Source organism: Culex quinquefasciatus, chromosome 2 (genome assembly GCF_015732765.1).
Source record: "Culex quinquefasciatus strain JHB chromosome 2, VPISU_Cqui_1.0_pri_paternal, whole genome shotgun sequence".
Classification (NCBI taxonomy): Eukaryota; Metazoa; Arthropoda; class Insecta; order Diptera; family Culicidae; genus Culex; species Culex quinquefasciatus.
In genome coordinates, this window is record NC_051862.1 from 118697915 (window position 1) to 118714725 (window position 16811).

General features: G+C 41.8%; 1 protein-coding gene across 4 annotated transcripts in view; it reads right to left on the bottom strand.

The window, feature by feature from the left end:
* The window catches only part of LOC6032434, a 29675-nt gene continuing 12864 nt past the window's right edge, over positions 1 to 16811 (bottom strand). For 2 of the 4 annotated variants that reach the window (XM_038252134.1, XM_038252132.1), the window contains exons 2-4: positions 9963 to 10450; positions 9817 to 9910; positions 1 to 1743 (exon numbers count right to left, since the gene is read on the bottom strand). In XM_038252134.1, coding sequence (XP_038108062.1) covers positions 845 to 1743; positions 9817 to 9910; positions 9963 to 10439 — 1470 coding nt within the window. In that variant the 5' untranslated portion in view covers positions 10440 to 10450 and the 3' untranslated portion in view covers positions 1 to 844. Of the gene's footprint in view, positions 1744 to 9816; positions 9911 to 9962; positions 10451 to 10536; positions 10831 to 11002; positions 11441 to 16811 lie in introns of those variants that run through there. The other 2 variants (XM_038252133.1, XM_038252135.1) reach the window with 2 other exon arrangements.

Here is a 16811-nt window from a genome sequence, read left to right on the forward strand (position 1 = left end):
TTTGAAATAAATATATATATTCCAGTACATTTATGTATCTATGATTTTCTTTTTGTCCCATACAAACTACGGCATACCTTATCACATGTTAATTCTTCCTTTGTCTTCCTGCAATGCGTGAATAGTTGCACTTGAAAGATTCTCCCAGACTTTGCAATAACTTCTCTAGCGTAAATATTTAACTTTGATATTCATATTGTACAAGTTTTGTCACATCTACTGAACCTACAGTAATCAATATTTGCTAAAATTTAAAATAATTCTATAGCCTCTCGTGTTTTAAGTTCGGTCGGTTCTTAATGCAACTTTTTCTTTTACTTTGTAGTTGTTTTGAAAATTATTGAGTTGTACCTGCTTCACAAAGACTAGTAATGTTTTATTATCAATCCTACCTGAGTCTAGATTCTCTTACTCTTGGTTTCTTTTTGGTAACACAATTTTGTTGAGTTTGTTTTTTTAATTTTATTACCATACGTGAAATCAATGTTTGGTATTGACTTGATATGGATGATTCGATACTCCTAACTTGTATCTTGCTCTATTACGGGACTAATTTGTATTTTTTTCAATCTCAATTGATGGCTTGCTTAATTAAAACCAAATAAACTAATAGTAAGTGATATGTAATGTGACGTCGTTATTGTCCATTATTCAGAAGAAAGTTCCTGAAAGACACCCTCGCGTCAACAGATTTTCTATTGAGCAATTTTTTTTCTAAATAGCGAAAATTTAAAGTTTGAAAAAAAATGCTGAATAAAACCTGATCTTATCAAATACATACTAAACATGCCAAACTAAATTAAAATTTGGAAATACAAAACACAAACTCTAAATGCAAACTTGCCTACAAGAAAGCACACGTCAGCACAAGAAAGAGGACGGAAATGGGAAAGATAATGTAAATGGCCATCCGAGGTTGGCACGTCGATATCAACAGAGTAATATCATCTTCCTCGTGCTCGATACCGTCCCGCGTTGGAACTTCAACGATGACGCGCTCATCCGACCAGAATGCAATCGGGAACGAGCAGTTTGTACTGTTGATGCAACCCTTCGATTCCGAGATGTTGGCATACTGATAGGTTGGCTTATAAATGTCGAAAACGGCATGGATGTCGTTCTGAACGTAATCGTTGTCAGAATAGAATATGTAGTAATAATAACCATCCGAGGCGATTTCATGCTTCGTGACCATGTGCAGGCCACTTTCAAGGTATTGCACGTCCTGGCACAGGTGGCTCGGCGGGAAACTTTTGGCCAGCAGAATATCGCCATCGTAACAGGTTAGCAAACTGTTTTCAAAGCTCGAAACCGAGTCCGACGTGTTGTTCGAGTTGTTCATTGCGTTGCCGCCGTGGTTTATCTTCCGGTCGTAAATGGTGTCACGCTTTGCCCTGGTGCGTTCAGCCTCCGAAAGTCCCGTGACTTCCCCAATTGGTTGGCTTATCTTATCACGGTGTCCGTGCTTGCCGTGATGGCGTCTTCGTCGCTGCTGTTGAACTTCGTCCTCTCGCTCAGGCCCATCAACGACTGTTTTTTCGGGCTTTGGTGGCCCACCTCGATGACGCTTGCGGACCTTATTATCACCTGCTATCGTCGTACGTGTCGTTGCCTCTGTCGTGGTTTTGTGCTGTCTCGAGTTTAGCGTATTTTTCAACACGGACCCATACTTGGAATGCTTCGCCGGCACCGGAACTGCAGTCTCTGAAGTGGCCATATCTTCGTCGGTCAAATCTTCACCACCTGAAATGGGGTTTTATAACGTTAGATAAAATGTATTTATTTTCAAAGTACTAAAATTGGACGCTCATTTTACTTTTCACGCTGAAACAGCAAAAAAGTTGATCATCATTGTCAACATCACGTTCTCATCACATGAAATATATATTATCTACCCAATAAACCTTTATCATTTATGTTTTTATATTTGTCAAAGATGTAAATATCATAATTAAAAGAATCGATTCAAGTGTCTTTTATTTTAAATTGAATCGACAAAAGCAAACAAAGAGTCATCAGCATCTTTTTTTTTTTCTCCGTGTCTACATCTACGACGATTGTTTACGTTTGCGATAGCGCTGATATTTTTTGCGATTTTACGTGTGTTTTGCGCAAGTTTCCGAAGTTTATTCGCGTTGTGCGGTCCGTTTACGCTAACAACCAATCCCGGAAAGTGTCGAACGGTCGGTTCCCGTGGCCTGGTTGCTGGTTGAAACCTGCGTGTTTTTACTCCGTTGAGTGAACCTCCAACACAACATCGTCGTTAAGGGCATCTCTACCGGTGGTGTTTATTGGTTGCGGCTGCACAAATTATTTGCCGAAATTTTGGACATGGCTTCTGCTTGCGATTACTGCGCCAAACAGGTCAAGGATGAGGAGCCGTTCGTTAAGTGCATGGGCTTCTGCGAAGGGTCGTACATATGCGCTGTACCAAGACGGGCAGCTTGAAGATGAACACCTCGTTCCTGAAGATCATCAACGAATGCTTCAATATGTTTTGGATGTGCGACGAGTGTTCGAAGCTGATGAAGGTGGCTCGTTTCCGCACCGTAATGGAGTCCGTCGGCGATGCGGTCGACCACATGCAGGATGAACAAGACCGCAAAAACTCCGAGCTGCGGGACCTGATCACTGAGAATGGGAAGCAGCTGCTGCTGCTCTCCAAGCGCGTCAGCAGCCTAACACCAACTGCCAATAAATTAGGTACGCCAAGGAATAAGCCTACTCCGAAACGTACCCGTGACTCCAATCCTGTTCCGCCGAAGCCCTTGGTGTTTGGGACGAACGAAGTAGCGAGTGCAAGTGTCACTTGCATCCCCCCCAGAAGAAAGTCTGTTCCGGCTGTACGTGACACGCTTCGCCAACCACACGACTGCTACACAAGTGGAAGGACTCGTGAAAAATGCCATCGGTCAGAACGAACTGGTTCAAGTGACCGCATTGGTCAAAAAGGGGGGGTCGATCCGCTAACTCTACCGTTCATCTCGTTCAAAGTCGCGGTGAATCTTGGACACAAGGCGGCGATTCTAAACCCAGCAATCTGGCCTGGCAACTGCGGCTTTAGGGAATTTGAGGACCTGCAACGAAAATCTTCTTCGCCGAGCAATGGTGATGGACAACGGGCAAAAAAAAACCAATGCTGTCTCTCGCGACCATACCGATCACTCTCACACCATCAGGTTCTGCCAGCCCCAATCCTGACAATCGCGACGTTGAACCGTTTTTGACACCCCGCTCGGGGAACTCAGACGGGGCGCCGGCCCCAATGGATCACTAGCTCCAGTATTCGGCTGCCGCTTGACATCGGGATGCACGACCCAAAGTACCGACGAAGCCCCGACTCTCTCCGGCACAGTCGCGCAGTCCGCAGCCAGCGTTCATCTTAGTCATCCCGATCCTGCTGCCGGAAGTAGAGTCGGGGTCTTCCAGTCGTCACAGTCAGGCAAGTACGCACACCGTCTGAGCCCTTCCCCTCCTGATGCATATCCGGTTTCCAGTGCTACTCCTTCAAGCTGCTTGAGCCGACACAATCCCGACGGCGACCTACGAGCTGCTGCACCGCCGCAGCCCACGGCATGTTGGACATCGGGATGCACGACCCAAAGTACCAAGGAAGCCCCGACTCTCTCCGGCACAGTCGCGCAGTCCGCAGCCAGCGTTCATCTTAGTCATCCCGATCCTGCTGCCGCAAGTAGAGTCGGGGTCTTCCAGTCGTCACAGTCAGGCAAGTACGCACACCGTCTGAGCCCTTCCCCTCCTGATGCATATCCGGTTTCCAGTGCTACTCCTTCATGCTGCTTGAGCCGACACAATCCCGACGGCGACCTACGAGCTGCTGCACCGCCGCAGCCCACGGCATGTTGGACATCGGGATGCACGACCCAAAGTACCGAGGAAGCCCCGACTCTCTTCGGCACAGTCGCGCAGTCCGCAGCCAGCGTTCATCTTAGTCATCCCGATCCTGCTGTCGGAAGTAGAGTCGGGGTCTTCCAGTCGTCACAGTCAGGCAAGTACGCACACCGTCTGAGCCCTTCCTCCTGATGCATATCCAGTTTCCAGTGCCACTCCCTTAAGGCGTCCGGGACGAGGCCAAAAGTTGCGATTGCCGTGTAACGAGTCGCTGAACATCTACTACCAGAACGTCGGTGGCATGAACACACGAGCTCTGGAGTACTGTCTCGCATGCTCCGCCGTCTCATATGATGTTATCGCAGTAACGGAGACCTGGTTAAAGGCCAGCACACTGTCCACTCAAGTTTTCGGGAACGGCTACGAGGTCTTCAGGGGTGATCGCGAGCAGTTCGTCAACAGCCAGAAGAGAGATGGCGGGGCGTTGCTATCGCGGTTCGTCACGGACTTCGAGCGCGAATTGTTGTGTCCGATGAATGGAAGTGTGCCGAGCAAGTATGGGTCGCCATCGATCTCGATGACCATACCGTCTTCATCTGCGCTGCGTACATCCCCCCCGATCAAACCAGCAGTGCAAATGTGTTTGAAATCAACGCAGCTTCTGTTTTGGCCGTCTCTGCCATGGCCCGCCCCTACGATGAACTCATCGTCCTCGGAGATTTCAACCTGCCAGGATTGATCTGGCGTCCCAGCGGCGATGGTTTTCTGTATGCCGACTCTGCGCTTTCAACCCAGGCCGCGCACGTGACGGAGTTTCTGGACAGCTATTCCAGCTCCTTGCTTCAACAGATCAACTCTTTCCCGAACGAAAACAACGTGGTGTTGGACCTCTGCTTTGTCAGCTGCCCAGATACCGCACCCCGCTAGTCATCGCTCCGGCACCGCTAGTTAAGGATGTCCGGCATCATCCGCCGCTGCTGCTGTCCCTGCCGGTCCGTTTGGCCACCGAGCACACGCCAGTTGTTTGTGAAGTCCGCTATGACTATCGCAATTTAGACGTTCCCAGCATGTTAGAGCTCCTGCAAAGCATTGATTGGGAGAACACACTTGACAAGGATAATCTCGACGAGGCCGTACAGACCTTTACCAACATTCTTAGCTACGCCATCGACAGGCACGTACCGAAGAAACCTGTTACGAACGCTCGTGTTCCATGGCAAACTAGCGAGCTTAGGAGAGTCAAAGCTGCAAAGAGGTCGGCACTGAAAAAATTCTCCAAACATCGGACGTTACCTTTGCACAACTATTACGTGCGACTCAACAGCTGCTACAAAAGGATGAGTAGACAGTGTCATGCCGATCACGAAGTACGTACCCAGAAGAAACTCAAGTCTAACCCGAAAGGTTTTGGAAGTACATCAACGAGCAGCGGAAAGAAATCGGGTTACCGTCATCTATGTTCCTAGGAGACGAAACAGCATCGAATACGGAGGAGATCTGCCAGCTGTTCGCCGAGAAATTTTCGAGCGTGTTTACGCTAGAGGACCTGCAACCAGAACAAGTCACCGCCGCCGCCAGCAACGTCCCAACAAACGGCCAGCAACGTCCCAACAAACGGTCAAACCGACGCGGTGTACACCGACCTGTCGGCAGCGTTCGACAAGCTGAATCACGCTATTGCGATCGCAAAACTGGAAAGGATGGGAATCGGCGGGACTCTCCTCAGTTGGTTCCAGTCCTATCTGGCCGACCGGAAAATCAACGTCAAGATTGGAGACTGCTTGTCGGCTGCCTTGATGGCCTTTTCAGGTATCGCACAGGGAAGTCATCTCGGACCACTCGTCTTCCTTCTATACTACAACGACTGCAACCACTCCCTCTCTGGACCGCGTCTGTCCTACGCAGACGACATGAAGATCTACTGTCAAGTGAATAATGCAGCCGACGCTCAAGCCCTCCAACAGGATCTGAACATCTTCGCGGACTGGTGTGAAACAAATCGAATGGTCGTCAACCCCACCAAGTGCTCTGTCATCACCTTCTCCAAGAAACGCAACCCAATCAAGTTTGACTACCAGATCTGCGGCACATTAATTCCCGGGAGAACTGTGTCAAGGACCTCGGCGTGCTTCTTGACACGGAACTCACATACAAGCAGCACATATCATACATGATTTCCAAAGCCTCGCGACAGCTCGGCTTCATCTTCCGTGCAGCAAAAGGTTTTACAGATGTCTACTGTTTGAAGGCTCTGTACTGCGCTCTGGTCCGTTCAACGCTGGAGTATTGTTCTGCCGTATGGAGCCCCTACTACGAAAACAGTGCGGTGCGGATTGAGAGTGTGCAGCGAAGATTTATCCGGTTCGCGCTCCGTCGACTCCCCTGGCGGGATCCATTTCATCTGCCTAGTTACGAAAGCCGCTGTAAACTGATCAACCTTGACACCTTAGCAGTGCGTAGAAATGTCAGCCGTGCACTCGTAATCTCCGACGCTCTGACTTCTAGATTGCAGTGCCCAGCCATTCTTCGAGGACTAGACATTATGGCCCCGCTTCGAACGCTTCGTAACACTCCGTTCTTGCGTGTTCCTGTTCGCCGGACGAACTATGCTATGCATAGCGCGTTGACGGGACTACACAGAGCATTCAATTTTGTAGCTTCTTTGTTCGATTTTAATCTGTCCCGTGACGTCATCAAAAATAAGTTTTTATTGTTTTTTAGGCGATAATTTGTGTACATGTACTTAGTTTTAAGCACACCATTTGGGCATGTGGTGCCTGTTGGTGTTAAACAAATAAACAATCTTAAGTGGAATGCATTTTTCGTCAAGTGTACTTGCCAGTAAAACTAACTAAAGATACGGGGAAGTTGTTATGGTTGTATCGACCATTGTTGCGAATCAAGGATCAACTGGAGCCTTGACGATCAAATGGAGCCTAACATTTCAAAGGACACATGGGTTTTGTGAACAGGAGTGTGTCTCCTTCACTCAAATGACAGTTTACATAAGGTATGATAGAGATGCACTCTTGTTTGCAAGGATTTATGCCCTAATGAAATGAAAGGCACGAAATAGTCGTCTTAATGACGAGTGTTCAACTTATGAATTGTTCATTTATGTTTATTGCTTTTTGGAAGCGGCAAGACTGGTTTAAAAACAAGGTCCTTTACAAGACTACTGACGGACGCGACAGGACGGAGCCCAAAAAAAGGCCTCAAGATTATATTCCCTTGACAAGTTAGTTTTCATCTTTTGTTCTCTAGTATTTTTTGTTTAATTCCTTTAAATTTGGAATACATCGTAGGTTTCTTTTGTATAGATCTCCAATTATTTACATTTTCTTATTTAATTAACTAATAATTTAATTTGTTCCGGGCCTTTTACTTTGAATCACAATTTCGATGTTCTTTATTCAGTGTAAAAATTAGATTACCGTAACTGCTCAAATCATCAAAGTTCTTACTACTCACACCAACACTAATTTTATTTCACCTTCCCCCTCCCGATCCCCTATATCTTCCGGTGGTGTTCATTTTGTATGCAATACTAGTTCGGCCACTACCCTTTTTCCACAAGAAACCGGACTTGGACTGACTTGAGGCCGCGTCCCCCACCTTGCTCCGTAAAACGAAAACGAATTTTGTGTTTCTTTATGTTAGGGCCAATACGCACCTCCCAAGAAAAGGTTTCAAGAAATGGCTTTACGAACAGCAGCACAAAGGAGAGAGAACGATTTCTTGAGGGCTTTTCTTCACCTTCTCTGGCTTGCTTTTGCTGCCGCTGCTGTCCATTCGATTTAAAAAAAATCATAATATTTGTGAAGCTAGACAAAGCAAAATTGTACTATTCAATCCTTTTACTCTATAACTACTCTTCAAGGGTGATTAAACATGTTGGGACTGCTCGAAAGTTATGGGTCAACACATTTTTTAAGAACACAAAAAAGCCGTATTAGGATGGTTCAAGGTAAAGTAAAATTCTAAATTCATGTACAGTATGTAAAAAAAGTATTTACACCCCTTGGGCACTATGCACATTTTGTGATGAAACATGTAAAAAAATAAAGTTTGACAGGAACCTAGTACTACGTTTTGTTCAGAAACTCATGCCAAACATTTTGCTACAAAAAGCTCATGAAAAGATGATTTCTATAAAAAGTTATATAACAAATACTATTACGAAAATAAAAAAGGTGCATAAAAAATTTGTACACCTTTCGAAAAATTAACATAAAGAATGTTATTTGTTGACAAATCACCATAAATCCAGTCTCCCAACTCCAAATAGGCATCCTTGACTGATTAAAAAAATAATTTGGATTGAATATAAAGTTTACTAACTACTTAGTATAAAAGTTTATATAACTCTGGAAATTGTATATAAAACTTATCTAAACTTAATTTTGCAAACTTTTAATTCAACTAAATGTCAATATATTACCATAGAATTGCTAAATAAACATTTTAGAGTGGGTATAACACCGTTTTGGGGGTATTTGTATCGATAGAATAGATTTTTCGTTGGAATTTCGTACCAACCCGGAATTACGTCGTCGGAAAAACCGCCGGCATCTGAACCGGTCCACAATTCACAAGTCAAACTATGTGGCATCAGAAAGGGCATAAAATTTCCGATCTTTTGATACCCATACATCCAGGTTTTCTATAAAACCCACGTTTTTAAATACCTAAGCAAAAACGTTGTTATGGTTTCGTTTGAGCAACCTGCCAAAAATGTATGGAATTTCGGATTTTTTGTTCTCGTGGATCAAACTTACTTTTTGCCAAGGTATTTAAAAACGTGGGTTTTAAAGAAAACCTAGATGTATGGGTATCAAAAGATCGAAAATTGTATGCCCTTTCCGATTCCACATAGGTTGACTTGTGAATCGTGGACCGGTTCGGATGCCGGCGGATTTTCTTACGACGTAATTCCGGGTTGGTACGAAATTCCAACGAAAAATCTATTCTATCGATACAAATACCCCCAAAACGGTGTTATACCCACTCCAAAATGTTTATTTAGCAATTCTATGGTAGTATATTGACATTTAGTTGAATTAAAAGTTTGCAAAATTAAGTTTAGATAAGTTTTATATAGAATTTCCAGAGTTATATAAACTTTTATACTAAGTAGTTAGTAAACTTTATATTCAATCCAAATTATTTTTAATCAGTCAAGGATGCCTATTTGGAGTTGGGAGACTGGATTTTTGGTGATTTGTCAACAAATAACATTCTTTATGTTAATTTTTCGAAAGGTGTACAAACTTTTTTTGCACCTTTTTTATTTTCGTAATAGTATTTGTTATATAACTTTTTATAGAAATCATCTTTTCATGAGCTTTTTGTAGCAAAATGTTTTGCATGAGTTTCTGAACAAAACGTAGTACTAGGTTCTTGTCAAACTTTATTTTTTTACATGTTTCATCACAAAATGTGCATAGTGCCCAAGGGGTGTAAATACTTTTTTTACATACTGTAAATTCATGCCTAAATTCATGTTATGAGTTCCATTGCACGAGACTTGAGAATGCCAAACCAAATACATTTTTGTATGAGGAAAGTCATCTTTTCAGTTATGTTAATTTTTAAGTATGTTTGCCATCATGTTTATTATATACCAGGCAAACTTCTTGCTATAAATTGACAATTAAGTTTTGAGCTTTTGAAACTCGTGAAATAAAACAAAAACATTAAAAAAAAAACATTATGTCAATTGGTTCTACGTCCTGGATCAACCTGCTACGATTTACGCTTTCAGAGAAATCACAGTTTGAAAATGTTTTTTTTTTTAAATTCGCGAAAAAGCGAAAAATGGCGAAACATGATGGATGGTCCGATTTTGATGAAAATTGCGATTCTTGCTAGTTTTGATTGCATCAACATGATCAGAAAATGATGTTTTCAATGTTGCAATTTTATTTGTGTACATTTATCAAAGATTGAGAATCGGTCTTCACTTACCATGGTTTCCTAGATCTGGAGAAGTGTAGTAACCCGAATTGTTTTTATTACTCCTAGACGAGTCTACTATTTCCGCAGCGGATTCAAACGTGACCTAAAAATGTTTCATTAGCACGCTGCTTAAACTAAACTGTTGAGCTACTCACCAAAACTTGGCCATGCTCGCTGTTAAAGTGCGGACCAAACTTGTTCTTGTTGTGCTCCAGCAGGCCACACGTGCGCAGATTTCGCTCACCCTTAACCACCAGAATTCGCGACCCGTCGTATCGGGAGCAAACCTTCAGCGCAACCGTTGCCCCCTTAAGCAGATAAAAGCCCCAGTATTCGAGTGTGTCGTCCGGAAGCACCATGGACTTCTTTAGCCGGATGTGTTTCCGAATCTGGGAGATTTCCGGTTTCTGGTTCAGCTGGAACGCGTTGAAGCTGGAGTTCATTTGGAGCGAGTGGCGCTGGCAAAACACGGACGAGATACCGTCCCGGATTTCGATTATGTCCGACTCGGCGATCGGGTAGACCACATCCGCGAAGACCGTGTGTCTCAGGTAGAGCGGAAGGATGATCAGGGAGGCCGGCAGGACGGCCGTTAGTATGCAAAATGCTATGACTCGCTTGACGCCGTGCATGCTTTTTGATTCTAGAATGAGGAGAACAAGATCGCGCGAGTTGAATTAATAAGCAGTTTTAAATCAATCACCACTGGATTATTGAAGGGAAATTTACATAAATGTGTATTCCGAGTAGTCTAACGAGGAAGCACTGATATCATTTTACATCGGGACGAATTGAGCAAATGCGCCCTCAAACCGGCCAAACCAGTTCCATTTAATCAAACATGATTCCGTATTGAAGAACAAATGCTTATTTTTAGAAAATCTCAAACTCGACTTCTGAGAAGCAAATGCCACCGAATCGTGAAACTGTCCACGTTCATAAACAAATATAATTGCGCAACAAAAAACAAAAATGCTTCGTTGCAAACCTCCCTGAACTAGCTGTAACTAGCCGAAACCTTCATGAATGAGGCACGACAAAGTATTAAAATGTTACAAAGCTACAAAGGGTTTCCTTCACCTCCTCTCTCCCAACTTAAGAACTTTCCCATTCATCAGCTGATCGATAATGCAGACAGGCATGCATAACTCTTCAAACATGCACCCACAGTTCTATTATTATGATGACGTCTCACCTTTGTACTCGTGTGATCGATGGTTCCTGAATGAAGATTCCTCGACAGCCTCAATGAAATCAGTTCAAACGACGACGATGGTGGGACACTCGACGACCACGACTGGCTTATCATGTTTTTTTCACCAGTCTACAGCACTCTACGTGCACAAAGCGCTATTCGCTCACATAATAATTCCTGCTGCTTTAAATTTTCTAAATTCTTTTCCTACACCAAGTTCGCACAGGTTCAAACATTTCCACAAACTTTCATTCAAGATTAACCGCTTTCAATTCAACATATCCACACAAAGTTTAAACCCTTTTCATACGCCTTAAAGCAAATCACACGCGTCAGACCAGGGCATTTAAATTCGATAGATGGACATCGCGACGCTCTTCTTCACTCAAGCTGCAGCACTATTAGCCGATAGACTGATAAATGTGTGTATATTTACCTCGTGCCGTCGCTTGCCTGCCTGGTCCCCGTTATTTGAGTGGGTAAAGGAAAATATACGACAAAATACAGACAAGAAAATAACGATAGGGAGAGTGAAGTTAGCTTCGGCAGCGTTGAAGAGGTAGGAATGCTCAAATTTACCCTAACCTAACAGAAAAACAATGTTATTTTATATTAGTAAATGATCCACAACATCGCGGCTTGGAAGGCACTTGTCGCACGTTGTATTTTTAATGGTTTATACATCGTATAGAGAATTCTGTTTGACCTTAATGGTGCACATCAACCAGAGATTTTGCATCAAGATTTCTGTTATAACAGCCATTTTAGTATCATCAAAACTACGGGAACTACCGATATATTTGTTTATTTTACAAACAAAGTTTGACTATTTTTACAATCAGATTGTTGCCGGATTGGGTCCGTTGGTTTGACAAATCGATGGCAACATTTTAAAAAGCATCAAGTACAAACCGTGCGTTTTAAGAAAAAACCGAGAGAAAAACGCATTTGAATGTTGAGCATCATTTTTCAATTCCCATTTTAATATAAAAGCAAAAGAAGGTGTAATAATGATAACAAACGATTCAAAACGTTGCTTTTATTGATACTTGATCATCCATATTCAATAAAACATTGATTCCGTCAATATATTTAAGAAAAATTAACATAACTTCTTTTGAAATCAGCAATGTTTATATCACCCTGCTGTCATTCGAGGGGAAGCTTTGTTATGTTTCTTTTTTCTTCGCCGAATGTACATGGCTCTTTTTGCAAGTGGAGGGGAAGTTTTGTTATGATTCGTTTTTCGTCGGCAAATGTACATATAGTTTTTTTCATGATGCTTTTTTTCGTCACGAGATTCATGTAGTCTTTTATTTGACAGGTTGACAGGGCTATGTAAACAGGCACAACATTTTGACAAAATTCCTTCAACAAGTTGTTTAGAATAGTGCCCTACACATGCTGGTTCCTTTTGGTAACGATTATCCCATTCCTTGTAAAGTTATGGAAATCGTCATTAATCAATGATTGCCAACTAGGACGTCAATGACTGTGCCACAAAATTATATAAATTTTGAAGCACAATTGATTTAGATCAAAAATTCCTTCAGTGGCTACAAGATGGCAACAACCGGCACATGCTGATTCATTTTGGTGCTGAAATTCGCTAAATTGAATTTAATACAGAATATTTTATAGTGATGATCATTTTTTTCGAAAATGATCAGCGGTTTCACCTTAAGGTGAGACGAGACCCCAGTTCACACCAAGTTGGAGCCCCATGGGGAAAATTTCTTTTTTTGCGTTTGCGTCGCCAAAAAATCAGGAACAAAAATTTTGGCAAAATAAATACATTCACGCTGTTGTGCACATTCCAATCTACGTTGTGGTGAAATTTGGAGTGATTTGGTGCCTTTTTGTGAAAACTGGACTAATTTCCGTGAAAAAGTCCGAAAAACTGAAAATCTATGTTTTTTGCTTTCGCTCGCCATATCTCCGTTATTTTTCGATAAAAGCCTAGTAAGATTACATTTAGCTTGTAGCTGACATTCTGAGGAAAACGATGATGTAATAACATTGATACTTTTCTTGTAAATTTTGAAAGTTGGACCTCAGACAAGATGAAAGTTTTGAAAATTTGGTTGGTTTCCACGTGCCGCGACGCAGCACCAAGCATCTCTGCTGGCCATCGCATGCACGAAAGGAAGGAGAAAGTGCAAGAATTGGTAAAACTCCGTTCAATCAGAATTGCCTTGATAACGTGTGAGAATTAGGTGGATTTGCAGGCGGCAAATAAGCGGACGGTGTTTTCACTAAATAGTCTGTTATCCTGATTGATTTTGGTGATCAATGTGGTTCGGGTATTTCGATAGGAGGACAATTCAAGGTTTTTTCGGTCGTGATGCCATAAAGCAGATGAGCCAGCAATGTTTTTTTTCGCAGATGAGCAAGCAATATTGATAAAGAGTTTTATAATGATGAAAAAAAGACATTAGGTTTTATAGACCTAGTGACTTTTTCGACCAAGGGTATGTTTTATCGACATAAAACGAAACTATTGGCACTACGCCCCCCGGGGCATGGCCTTCCTCTAACGTGGGATTTCTGCTCCAGCGCCTCTGACGAGACAGGAGAAACCGGGACCGACGTTTTACTTCACCATCCGATAGAAGCTCAGTGGATAAGGCGGGAATCGAACCCGCGTCTCATAGCATCATCGGGATCAGCAGCCGAAGCCGCTACCCCTGCGCCATGAGACCCATCGACATGGGTTCATCTAATTGAGAGAAATAAATAATGGTTTTTCGACATATAACTATTTTAATGCCAATATAGACTAATGTATAATTGTAAGTATTTTTTGACATGAAACAACGCCTAATTTTATCATTTTCTTATAAAACATGCTTTATAACATAGTTCAGTGCAATTACATATGGTCAAAGCCTCCGGGGATCCTGGAATCGGTTTCAAGTGGCCATCGGATGACACAATGTTGCTACATTGGTGCAATCGTCAAATATGTCAAGCGGCATGTCAAAACGCTTGGAAATGGTTTTATAAATTCAATAAAAATCTCAAAAACTGGTCAGCTGGTCATCTGGCCACTTTGACCAGTTCCGGTGAATCCGGAATTTCGGTCCCAGCCGATGATTTTTCCAAATGTTCATATATGTCATGCGGCCTGGGGACCATCCATAAACCACGTGGACACTTTAGGGGGGGGGTATGGCGATTGTCCACGCTCTATACAAAAAAGATTTTTTTTGTATGGACAGTTGTCCACGAGGGGGGTGGGGGGGGGGGGGGTTGAGATTTCCAAAAAAGTGTCCACGTGGTTTGTGGATGGTCCCCTGTCAAAACGCTTGGAAAAGGTTTTTGTAAATTCAATGAAAATGTCAGAAACTTAGTAGCTGGTCATTTGGCAACATTGGCCAGTTCCGGTGAATCCGGAATTCCGGTCCAAGTCGATTTTTTTTCAAATGTTCAAATATGTCAAGCGGCATGTCAAAACGCGTGGAAATGGTTTTATAAATTCAATAAAAATGTCAGAAACTCAGTAGCTGGTCATCTGGCCATTTTGGCCAGTTCCGGTGAATGCGGTATTCCGGTCCAAGTCGGGATTTTTTTCCAAATGTTCCAATATGTCATGCGGTATGTCAAAAAGCTTGGAAATGGTTTTATAAATTCAATGAAAATGTCAGAAATTCTGTAGCTGGTTATCTGGCCATTTTGGCCAGTTCCTTGGAAATTGTTTTATAAATTCAATGAAAATGTCAGAAGTAGCTGATCATCTGGCCACTTTGACCAGTTCCGCTGAATCCGGAATTTCGGTCCCAGCCGATGATTTTTCCAAATGTTCATATATGTCAAGCGGCCTGTCAAAACGCTTGGAAATGGTATTATAAATTTAATAAAAATGTCAGAAACTCAGTAGCTGGTCATCTGGCCATTTTGGCCAGTTCCGGTGAATCCGGATTTTCGGTCCAAGTCGAAGATTTTTCCCAAATGTTCATATATGTCAAGCGGCATGTCAAAACGCTTGGAAATGGTTTTATAAATTCAATAAAAATGTCAGAAACTTAGTGGCTGGTCATCTGGCCACATTGGCCAGTTCCGGTGAATCCGGAATTCCGGTCCAAGTAGAAGATTTTTTCCAAATGTTCAAATATGTCATGCGGTATGTCAAAAAGCTTGGAAATTGAATTGAATTCAATGAAAATGTCAGAAGTAGCTGATCATCTGGCCACATTGGCCAGTTTCGGTGAATCTGGAATTCCGGTCCAAGGCGAGATTTTTTTCCAAATGTTCAAATATGTCAAGCGGCATGTCAAAACGCTTGGAAATGGTATTATAAATTCAATAAAAATGTCAGAAAATCAGTAGCTGGTCATCTGGCCATTTTGGCCAGTTCCGGTGAATCCGGATTTCCGGTCCATGCGTCATGCGGTATGACAAAAAGCTTGGAAATGATTTTATAAATTCAATAAAAATGTCAGAAACTTAGTAGCTGGTCATCTGGCCATTTTGGCCAGTTCCTTGGAAACGGTTTTTAAAAATTCAATGAAAATGTCAGAAACTCAGAATCTGGTCATCTGGCCACTTTGGCCAGTTCCAGTGAATTCGGAAATACGGTCCAAGTCTAAGATTTTTTCCAAATGTTCAAATATGTCATGCGGTATGTCAAAAAGCTTGGAAATGGTTTTATAAATTCAATGAAAATGTCAGAAACTCAGTAGCTGGTCATCTGGCCACTTTGGCCAGTTCCGGTGAATCCGCAATTCCGGATTAACATTTCAAACATTTCAAATTATTTTTCATCAATCACAATTTGTAAAATATGTTTCATATAAAACCAGAAACTCAAAACTTATTTAAAATTTTACACTGACTGGCATAATTTTATCTGTTGTCGCTTTTTGTTTTTTAGACATTTTCAATGAATTTTTCTAACTTTTTTAGATCTAGACTAGTCATGCCATATAAAAAAAAAATAAAAGAAATATATTTATAAAAGACTTATTAAATTTGAATAACACTGGAAATAAAAATTTTAGTTTATTTTAAATTCAAAGCACAACAAAGAACAAACAAAATCCATTTATAATATGTTTTCCGTTTCCCGGGAAATTCAAAACCCGCGAAAATTGGACGCCCTAGGCATGTCAAAACGCTTGGAAATGGTTTTATTAATTCAATTAAAATGTCAGAAACTAAGTAGCTGGTCATCTGGCCATTTTGGCCAGTTCCGGTGAATCCGGAATTTCGGTCCCAGCCGATGATTTTTCTAAATGTTCAAATATGTCAAGTAGTTTTATAAATTCAATGAAAATGTCAGAAACTCAGTAGCTGGTCATCTGGCTACTTTGGGCAGTTTCGGTGAATCCGGAATGCCGATCCCAGTCGAGGATTTTTTCCAAATGTTCAAATATGTAACATAACTGTCATAATGTGAAAAGTTGTTTAGATACGTATTGCGTAAAGAATTAAGAGATTATGCTTTATTTTTTTTAATAATTTATTCCTCTTGTCGATCTTGACCAAGACCAAGATACAAAAATTTAAAATATAAAAATGTGTGATAGTAATTCGGGCAAAAATGGAAAACACCCGATTTTTTTTTCTTTAAATTATTATGTTAAATTGTCTCTGCTTTCATTTGGACATGTTGGTTTTTAATAAAATAGTGCACTGACCTTCGGATATGGCTTTTTTTAACATTTGTTTTCGGCTGAATTTCGCACGACTCGTTTTACATGAAATAAATTAATTCAAAAGCCTTTAAAATTTCCTTTCTAAAACTGCTCAAAACATAACGGTTCTGATAATGATAATGAATGAATGAATAATTAAAAATACAATTTTC